This window comes from Mus caroli, chromosome 19 (genome assembly GCF_900094665.2).
Source record: "Mus caroli chromosome 19, CAROLI_EIJ_v1.1, whole genome shotgun sequence".
Classification (NCBI taxonomy): Eukaryota; Metazoa; Chordata; class Mammalia; order Rodentia; family Muridae; genus Mus; species Mus caroli.
The window spans coordinates 40,357,045-40,368,088 of record NC_034588.1 but is presented as its reverse complement, the minus strand read 5'-3'; the positions used below and the strand labels follow the sequence as shown (position 1 = coordinate 40,368,088).

General features: G+C 44.4%; 1 protein-coding gene across 1 annotated transcript in view; it reads right to left on the bottom strand.

The window, feature by feature from the left end:
- Entpd7 (ectonucleoside triphosphate diphosphohydrolase 7) overlaps positions 1 to 11,044 on the bottom strand; it is a 40,171-nt gene that overhangs the window by 20,457 nt on the left and 8,670 nt on the right. Inside the window, exons 4-5 of the mRNA XM_021151868.1 lie at positions 5,206 to 5,411; positions 4,620 to 4,770 (exon numbers count right to left, since the gene is read on the bottom strand). Coding sequence (XP_021007527.1) covers positions 4,620 to 4,770; positions 5,206 to 5,411 — 357 coding nt within the window. The remainder of the gene's footprint in view (positions 1 to 4,619; positions 4,771 to 5,205; positions 5,412 to 11,044) is intronic.

The following is an 11,044-nucleotide window of genomic DNA, read 5'->3' as shown; positions in this document are numbered from 1 at the left end:
GATGGTTGTGAGCCACCATGTGGTTGCTGGGATTTGAACTCTGGACCTTCGGAAGAGCAGTCGGGTGCTCTTACCCACTGAGCCATCTCACCAGCCCCCCATCTTGGACTTTTAAAGTTACATATTACAGGAAAAGTCTATTGGGTTGGACAACTGTCAACATAACTGTCAACATGAAGGATATTGCTACCACTTAAAAGTACAGAATTATAGTTGAGGAACTAATTTTCCAATACAATCTTGTATACAGTGTCTTAAATTGTTAGCTGCTGCCGGACAGTGGTGGCACACGCCTTTAATCCCAGCACTGGAGAGGCAGGGGCAGGCGGATTTCTGAGTTCAAGGCCAGCCTGGTCTACAGAGTGAGTTCCAGGACAGCCAGGGCTACACAGAGAAACACTGTCTTGAAAAAAAAAAAATGTTAACTGTTACACATAATCAAGTCTTTTAGGGTTCACAGGGTAACGAGGGGCTACCCATCTCTCTGGGTTGCATATGTTTCTGAGCAGCCCACAGGGGAGGGCTTGCTGGCCTGCTGAGAACCGGGAAGCAGGGATGACAGCCTTCCTTGCTCTCTGCAATGTGAGCTGCTTGCAGCACCTTGCTACAGTTTAAGTGGTTAACCTTTTACTCAGCCAGGGTACTTTACATTGTTTGTTTGTTTGTTTTAGAGTTTATTTCATTCTGTGCATAAGTGTTTTGCCTGCATGTATGTATGTGAACCACATGTGTGTCTGGTGCCCATGGAGGTCATAAGAGGGCATCAGATGCCCTGGAACTGGAGTAACAGATGACTGTGACTATCATGCAAGTGCTAGGAACAAAACCTGGGTCCTCTGCCAGATGTGCTCTTGACTCGTGAGCCATCTCCCTAGCCCCAAGCCACGACACTTTAAAAAAATGTAATCCGCATAATAAAAAATAACTGTAATATTATTAATTGTAATAACCAGGAAAAACTAGGATGATAACAAGGAAATTTAGTTACATAATTTATGGAGCCTCTATGTAATGAAATTAATACCATATTGATGTTAAGAGGAAAGAGGTTGATTTTACTTCTACATGATAACATGAAAATATTTTCAATATACTGTTTTGAGTTTGTTTAAAGAACAGAAACAGAGGTTGGAGATGGCTCAGAACTCAGGAGTGTCTGCTGCTCTTGCAGAGGACTGAGTTTGGTTCGCAGCATCCACATCAAATGTCACAATCGCCTGTGCCTCTGGCTTCTGGTCTCCCGGGGACTAGCACTCATGTGCCCTTACCCACATAGACACGTGTAATCAAAAATACGAATAAAATCTTAAAGGTTTAAAAAGAAATATATATATATATATATATATATACATATATATATATATATATATATATAAAACCTCCTCATGTACTGCACAGGAATGCAGTTTATTTTCAACAAGGTTTCTTTACTTAAACTGAGTGGGGAAACTTGAGGAGCTACGGAACAGAGCAGAGCCCTGGGTTACAGAGAGGACTCATTGTCCCTTCTTCTTCCCAAGCACTTTTATATTGAAACGTCCTACAGTTAAGGAAAAAAAGAGTCTCACCAACATGACTTCTAAAACATGAACTGAGCAGGGGTAACACCAATGAGCATGCCAAAGCAGACAGGGAAAAGGCCACAGGTCTCAGCCCAACACAAAGGGGTACAGGGAAATGAGGAGCAGGGAAGAGAACACCAGTCGGCTGTCCGATGTCAAATGGTCAGCCCAAATAGTACTATACACACTGAGTTATTTTTAGGAATATCTATGTACATAAATATAAACATGTAATAACAGTGAAGGAGAAAAGAGGCCACGTATCTGAAGGAGAATAAGGAGATATATATGGGTTTGGAGAAAAGAAAGGGAAGGGAGAAATGTTGTAATATTATAATCTCAAATTTTTTAAAGATATAACACTGTAAATAACTTTGTGCGATTGTTAAGGGTATTTCCATTCTAAGAGGGAAGTAGAAAGTTTCCGCTTGTAGGCAAAGTGCAAACAAACTCAAACGTGATCCAAGGGATTCATGAGCATGGCTCACAATGCTAATGAAATAGCAGCAGGGCCTTAGTCACACAAAGCAGGTTCATACGGGAACAGGCAGATAGGGATCAGCAACTAATTTGCCTTAGAGGCAGCCATGGTTTCATTAAGCCCAGAACGGACGGACGGACATGTGCATGCCGGGAAGGCGATCAGGAAAGAAGTGTAAAGAAAGAAATGCTCAACACAGAGAAGACGAACAGTCAGCGTCTGCACTCAGTCATCACAGAAGAACACAGTGGACCGACACTGGAGTCTGTTCCCATGGAACCAAACTTCCCTGACAGACAATGCGGGGCAATGCCAGGAGATGCCTCGTCTACTTTGCCCCAGACACACACATTGTGGCTAAATCACCAGCCAGGTTCCTGTGCCCAGCTCTGCTAGTTTGCCCTTTACCCTGGTTTCCCCCCCCAGCCCCAGTGGCAAGCCCAGCACCCACTGACTTTGCGATCCAGCATTCTCACCTACTGCCACCTGTCCTCTTCCCAGGGTTTCAAAACATCTTAAAGAACGTATAGACTACTGACTTCAAAATACAAAAATGCTGGAGCTGGCAAGTTGGCTCCAGGATTAAGAGTACTTGTCACTCTCGCAGAGGACCTGAGTTCAGTTCCCAGCACTTACATGGTAGCCCACGACCATTTGTAACTCCAGTCCCAAAGGATCTGATGCCCTCTTCTGAACAACTTGGGCACAAGGCACACACGTGGTATGCATACCTATGTGTAGGCAGAACATTCATACACATAAAATAATAAATCTAAAAGTGAAAAACTGAAGGAGTAGCAGATGAAGCTCAGCTAGCACAGTGCTGACCGAGTGTGAACAGAGCCCTCGGCTCAGCCCTAGCGTCACATTAGACCAGCGAAGCATGGCAGAGCACACCTGCCACTAAGCCCAGCACTTGGAAGGTGGAGGCAGAAAGAGCTCAAAGTCACCCTCAGCCACACAGTGAGTTAGAAACCAGACCGGACTACATAAAGCTCTGTCTTGGATGTGGTGGCACATGACTTTGATCTCAGCACTCAAGTGGCAGAGGCAAGTGGATCTCTATAAACTTCAGGCTATAGTGAGATCCTGTGTAAAATAAATAGTGTGATTTATAGGATGATTATAGCTATGTAGAAATTACATAGCGATGCACAAAAGAAAAGGCAAAATGAAACAAAATGAAAAGGATGGGAAGCAGAATGGACAGGGTATTTTTGTCCCGGTGACCTTTTAGGACTTCATTAATGATGTAAAGGTTATAGCTTAACATTTAAAGTGTGACTTGTAACATCAAAATGACATTTTATAGAGAGCTAGAAGGCCTCTCATGGGAACAAGGACTATGTAAATAGTCTGCCTCTCAGAGTAAGCCTGGGAGCAGGTCACTCACAGTCCACAAAGGATGCAAGAAGTCCAATGAGCAACGAACTATGGGGCATTAAATTGCCTGGTGCACCCAGATTGAGGCCCTTCCGCCAACAGCTTGGAGTTTTTTTGTAGAAATATTGGTATTTAAGAAATACCAAGAGAGAAAGTTTAAATGTGTGTCGATGGAGTGGTAATATGCTGGTATTATGACAGAAGTGGCAGAAACCTTTGGAGGTGAGGGCTAACAGGAGGAAGCAGCTCACTGAGGCACATCCTTGGGGGTTTTCTCGTTGCAGGGCCTTCTTTCTCTGGCTCTCCATCCTTGTGTCCACAAGATAAGCCACTCTGCCCCACACCCCGACCCCAGTGGTCCCTGCCATGGTATCTGCCTCACTGCAGGCCCGTAAATAGTCCAGTTAGCTCCAGATGAGAACTGGGGCTCTGAATACATCTTTCACTTTAAACTAGTTTCTTTGGGGTACATGTTATAGTGATCAGAGTATAAGGCAGTGTGCTCTCACAATAAAATATTATTATGAAAAAACACCAAGAATCTACAAGTTCACTTTCACACCAGGTCCACCATTAACATGCTGGGATCCAGGAGGCGTCAGAGAGGAAAAGCTACAAACAAGGAGGTGTCTGACCTAAGTCCCTCTTGCACTCTTCTGTAAGAAGAAGGATTGGGTGTCAAGATATCAGGCTGATTTTGGTTCGGGTGGACGAGCCCTCACTGGTTGGGGCTGGAAAAGCTATCTAAAGGAACAGAGACTGACGTATGTGCAGCAGGAAGAGGAGAGGCTCAGCAGTCATCACAGGATGCAGGGAGGGAGAGAAAGAGAGAGAAGGCTGCATTGCTGCTCCAGTCTCCCCAAGGTGAGCCTCCTACAGCTCTTGTGCAAACATGGTCTCTCCATACCTGCTTCATGACCCAGTCATCACTGCCGCCACTCCCAACTGCAACCACACCCACAACCAACTGGAACCCCTTTGTCATCTCAGATAGACACTGATCCCAAAGTGGCAAATGACATAAAGATGTGACTGTCTGACCGAGCTGTCACTGGGTACAGAGATGGCTCTCCCCTGCTTCTGAGCACGCTGCTTTTGCCCCCTGTGAACTCTGTGTGCCGAGCCTCCACCCGCCTCCATCCTGGCTGCAGGGGATTCGCTTCCCTAAGTCCTGGGAAAGTCCTGAATCTCACCTCTCAGGGAGCAGTCTCATGCCTGCTGTGCAGAGGATGTAAAGGGGCGTCTCCCTGTGCTTCTTCACGGGCACGTGAGCAGCAGCGAAGCTCAGCAGAGGTCGAAGGTAATCGCTAGCATGTTCTGGAGTGTCTGCCATTGCAGAGATCCCTTAAGTAAAACAATACAAAACAAAACAATAACAGAAAATATATAGAGACATATGTATGTATGTATAAATATGTATGTATGTATATAGACACACATATACAGGCTGGGGGTGGGGGGGTGCAATCCTTTAATCCCAGCCCTCTGGAGGCAGAGGCAGGTGGATCTCTGAGTTTGCAGTCAACCTGGACTACAAAGCGAATTCCAGGACAGCCAGGGCTACACAGAGAAACCCTGTCTCACACAAAAACAAACAAACAAAACAGATCCTGTGGAAGGACCTACATTTATGCTTTTGAAAGAAGCAGGATGACAACAAATTCTGGATTCCTCTCGCTGACCAGATCCTCACAAAGACAAGGGGAGCTTCCTCCCTCCCTCCCCTTCTGAGGCCAGACCAGGTAAACGATTAACAACGAAACTCCTTCTGACGAGTACCTGGCTTTATTTTCTTAACCACAGGCTGGCTGTTCCGGTCTCTCATCTGTTTGATGTCCAGCAAGTCATGGGGGTTCCCATTATGCCTTGGCCAGAAGTAAACGAAAATCCGGGAGCCACTGCTACCACAGTCCACCACGAGTCCATAATTCAGATTTGGGTCTTCCGTGTTGGTGGCTTCCAGGTCTCCTACCCGAGCCAAATACCTAAGAAGGAAAAAATAAAACGAGTCAGGTCCATGAAGAGAACCAGCGCTCACTTCAGTTGCCCTGAGTCTTCACCAACATCTTACACATCCGATGAGCCAAGCTTTTGTGTACTTGGGTTATTATCTACGTAATCTTGGTATAATATAGAATAAAGTAAAAGATGGTTTCGTTTGTGTGGTTTTGGTTTTTGAGACAGGTTTTCACTATGTAGCCTTGGTTGGCCTGGAGCAAGTTATATAGACAAGCTTGCCTTGAAAGCACTAAGGGTTACTTGCCTCTGCCTTCGAGTGCCAGCATTAAAGGCATGTGCCACCAGACCCATCAAATGTTTAAATATTAAATGTTAATTCATGGAGTTAACAACAATAAATTCATTCTAACACCACATATTTATATTTTTATGTTACACACACACAAGAATACACAGACACACACACACACACACATATATATATATATATGCACACACACACACACCTATACTACACTTTCTGAAACAAGAAATAGAAAGAGTGGTATTATTTCATAATTTCACAAATGTCTTTTGTGCCTTGATTAACATCTCATGTTTGCTTTGGTATTTGGTGTGCTACAGACATGGCGTTAGTTGTGTGATAATCTAGACTTACAGACTTGCAAAAGGAAAAAGACTGTCTTTCTTTTCTTTTTTTATTTATTTAATTGGTTGACTAACCAAAACACCTGATTGAGCCTAAGGATTCACACGCACTAGACACAGGGTTACATCCTCAGACCATGAAGTAGTTTTGACAGACCTTCAGAACGCTGCAGACGCTGTTTCAACACTGTAACTTGAAACAAGTAGAGTTTCTTTGAGATTTGCTACAATTGGAATCTAAAACTATCTTCATTAGGGATCCTACTGCTGTGATAAACAGGCTAACCAAAGCACTTTGGGCAGGAAAGGGTGTATTTCATCACTGGGAGATGTCAGAGAAGGAACTCAAGGTAAGAACCTAGAGGCAGGAGATGAAGCAGAGGCCATGAAGGAGTGCTGCTTCCTGGCTTGCTCCTCCTGGTTTGTTCAGCTGGATGTCTAACACCACCCAGGGCCACCTGCCAAAAGGGGGCACCACTCACAGAGGTCTGAGTCCTCTGTCATTGATCATTAAACCCAATAATGCCCCAGAGACTGGTCAACTGACCAATCTTAGGGAGACATTTTCTCAATTTAGGTTTCCATCTTTCCAGAAGAATCTAGCCTGTGTCAAGATGACAAAACAACAACAACAAACAAACAAACAAACAAAAACTAACAGGCCAGGCATGGTGGCTCAGGTCTTTAATCCTAATGCTCTAGAGACAGAGGCAGGTAGATCTTTGTGAGTTCAAGGCCTGGTCTACATAGTGAGCTCCGGGCCAGCCAAAGCTACATGGTAAAATCTTGTCTCAAAACAAAACAGAAACAAAAACAAACTAAACAAAGACAACACAAAAACCCTACTCAAAAAAACTTATATTCTGTTACAGTAAAATCTATTTGTTTATTTTAACACTACAAAAAGATGGCTTTTTGTAAGAAGGCATGATTCTTTAACATCATTATTGGAAAAGAAATTTGACTCAATGGTTTAATTCAAATCTTCCTAAAGTTGACACATTTTATTTTATGGTTTAAAAAATTCACTAATATCAGCACCAATGTCTCTCATAAAAATCTTTAAGATACTGGGAAAGGTCAAACTCACAGTTGCAAAGATGAACTAAATTCTAATTCCCACTTAGAAGCTCAAATTTTGTCCACTTAAGCCTTGACATCTGTTTTCTTTGGAGGTAACAGGTTTATCTCACTCAGTTTCAAGAAAAGGTCTGCAGGTGAAGAGCGTAATTTCATGGTAGGCTGCTGGCCTGGCACGTACAAGGCCCAAGGTTTAAACTTTTGTGTGCCACTTTTTTTTCATTTTTAAGATATGTGTATTAATTTGTGTCTGCATTCTTACACATATGTATGAGCGTGTGTGTGTGTGTGTGTGTGTGTGTGTGTGTGTGTGCACCACATGCAGGGCTGTTGCACATGGACCCCAGAAGAGGGCACTGGGTACCTTGGAACTGAAGTCACAGGCCTTTTGTGAGCTGCCATGTGGGTACTTGTGTCCTCTGCAAGAGCAACCACGGCTCTTAACCCCTGAGCCATTTCTCTACCCATATTCCCTCCCTTTTTTGAGACAGAGTCTCACTATGTAGCTCTGGCTGGCCTAGAATTTGCAATGTATACCAGGTTGATTTTGAACTCACAGAGATCCACCTACCTCTGCCTCCTGAATGCTGAGATTAAAGGCATTGGCCACCATACCTGGCTGTAAGATAGAATCTTTAAAAATACATAAAATATCTATGCAATACCTAAGTCTGAAAACTACAGTTTTTATCACCGTCCTTTCTTCAGGGAAAAAATAGCGTTCCAGGATAAAAGCAGCTAGATTTAGGTCACAGCTCAACTACCCAAGGATTCTCCCCCACGACAGTGTTGGTGTGCAGGAGTGTTGAATGACTACTTCTCATCTCATCAAATAATAAGCAGTCCCCTGCCCCACTACAACTGTAATCACAAAGCAGCAGGCCGTAACTACAAGTACAGTCTAGTATTGCTATATTGATCTGTGTGAAGCCATCGCCAACTGTACATCCTCTTACATCATCACCCAGGCGGATGTCAACTTGTTGGAAAGGGCGAAGAACAATGACCCAGACATCCAGCAATGGGCGAACAGATTAATAAGACGTGGTCTGTACATACAAAGAAATGCTATTCAAGCTCTACCAAGGAAGAAGATCTCATTACATGCTGCCTCTGGACACCATGCCAAGAGAAATAAGCTAGTCACAAAAGATAAATGCGCTATTCATTACACTCGCATGAGGTGTGTAAAGAAGTCAAAGTCATAGAAAAAAAGGGGACCAGCTGGCGACCACTGGCTGGCAGGAGGAATAGGGAGGAGTGTGACCTGATGGGTAGAGAGTCGCAGACTTGTAAGATGACAGAGTTCTGGAGATCTGTTCTGTAATAACATAAATACCCCGACCACCACTCAACTGTACGCTTAAAAATGCTTACGATGGTAAATGCTATGTGGCTTACGACAGCGACAAGGGGAGAGAATATCTCAGTATGACGACAGTTTTGAATTCACCCCTCTCAGAAAAGACTCACACTTGGAGAACCACTGCTGTAATGAAACCTTTTTTTCTCCTAAGCATTCAACCTCTCACCCTCTTTTCTACTTATTCTTTCTCATCATCTTCGGCATGGTTTCCCTGCCTGCCTGCCCGCCTGCTTGCTTGCTTGCCTGCCTGCCTACCTTCCTGCCTGCATATATATATATATATATATATATATCACTACATCTGGTTAATGCAGTACTAGGGTTCAAACCTAGGGCTTTATACATGGCTAATCATGGAGCTACATGCTCAGTCTGGTTTCTCAGAAACCCCTGTGCATCTATGCTAGCTCTGATATTACTGACAATAATGTCAAAAGCCTTTCCTTTCGATCTATCGATCTGTCTGTCTGTCCATCCACCTGTCCTTCCATCATCCATCCATCCATCCACTCATCCATCATTGCTACAGGGTCTCACCAAGTAGCTTTAACTCACTGGGAATATGTAGACCATGTTGGCCTCAAACTCACAGAGATCCATCTGCCTCTGCCTCCTGAGTGCTGAGATTATAAAGGCTTACAACAACACACCAACCTTCTTTTTTGAAAAAGTTGTGTACCTGTGCATGCTCACGTGTGCATGCGTACATGTGCGTGTGTGTGTGTGTGTGCGCGCACTTTACAGGTAGCTGTGGACCACCTGGAGGGGCACTGGTGCTGGGAACCACACTTAAGTTCTCCACAAGAACAGTACAGGCTCGTAGCCATGGCATCATCCCTCCAGCCACTGCAAAGCCATTTCCTTCTGCTCCAGAAGTACCAGTGTGCCTGAACCCTTATGTTTTCTCTCCATTAGCTTAGGCCACTTCTCACGAGCAGGCAGCCTGTCTGCAGCACCTGCCACTGTCAGGGATCCTTATGCCTGTGCCTAAGATGAGCTCCTGCGGGATTCACTGTTCCTGAAGCCCACAGCGTGGAGCTGTCCGCCTGTTCACGATTCTTCCATGTCTTTCTTCCGCTATCCTCAGAATCAACTGGCCTCTTAAAGCAGTTTCAATGACTTTGTGGAGTGTCCTGTTATCCTTTCTGATTCTTGCTGAAACGAGCACTTTCATGAGTCTAATTCTGTTGCAGCTCAACTTAGCTTGCTCTTCCTTTAGATTTCATCACGAGAGGAACGGCAAAAAGGAAACCATCAGCTGGCTTTGGACCACAGAGCTGAAAGGAAGGACCAGGTGGCGTTCATCTTCTGATCCTTAGGGGAGTCTCTGAACAAGCACTGCAGGCAGCAGACATCTCCATTTTCTTATCTTGCATACAGACAAGTCACTGAAGAAGGGCTTGCCTGCCCTGCCCCCCATCCCCCCATGGCAGTAGCAGAAGCATCACTTCTAGAATGCTGGAGTCACTCGTGAATTCTCCTCCTCCTCCTCCTCTCCCTCCTCCCCCTCCTCCTCCTCCTCACACTTTCCAACCACCGAGCAGTCTCTACCCTCCCACAGACCCACAGTCCCTTCTGGAATGTTCTCATTTACGTGTGCAGGCCCAGCCTTGGCCAGCACAGTGAGTGACTTGCAGCACTGGACCTTTCTCCTTTGTTGGTGCCACAAAAATCAATGTCTAGAAAGGACCTAAAGCCTAAGAGAATATGACTAAAAGCTTTGGAAGCCTTCAGCCAAGGAAGAGCCAAGTCTCCACCCACACCTCTCTCACCTTCCCCATCTCTCAAATAGCTCAGACCCTCCTTCTCCCTCCACCCTCTCCTCTCCCCACCTCCTTCTCTCTATGACGTGATTTTTCTCTCATGGCTGAGTCGATGAGAGTTACCCACTAAATACATCCCCTCAAGTTGACATGACAGAAGGGCTTCTCACGGCCATTATCCTGAAAATACTAACATCACTACAGCTATAGCTGACCAAATGGTTACCTGGCTCACTTGATCAACATCAATTATAGCACTTTCAGAGTTCAAACAGAACTTAGCGATGTGCCAACAAATCAATAAATGGGGCATCCATCAGTACGGACCTAGCAGCTCTTTGCTGAATGCCGTCGTATTTTATGACACTGCTCATAACTCAAAACCAAATATAGTGCAGCGATGCAGTAGGTGTGCATGAATGGCCTCAATACATGCCCAGAAAAACAGTTTGAAAGGTTATTGCTTGCCTCTTAACAAGATTAGCCAAAGCAGACAAGAGCATTTATAACTTAAACCCCTGCTTGTAAGTGGACTGAATGCCATTAAGATAAAGCAAATGAATGCATGTGAAGACACCTCCAGCTTTACCAGGAAAGAACTCTTTCAAACTCTTATAGCTCTTCTGAAGGTCCTGAGTTCAAATCCCAGCAACCACATGGTGGCTCACAACCATCTGTAATGAGATCTGACACCCTCTTCTGGAGTGTCTGAAGACAGCTACGGTGTAATAAATAAATAAATAATAAATCTTTTAAAAAAAGAAAGACCCTCAGATTTTTTTTTTTTACCTTTTTTTTTTTT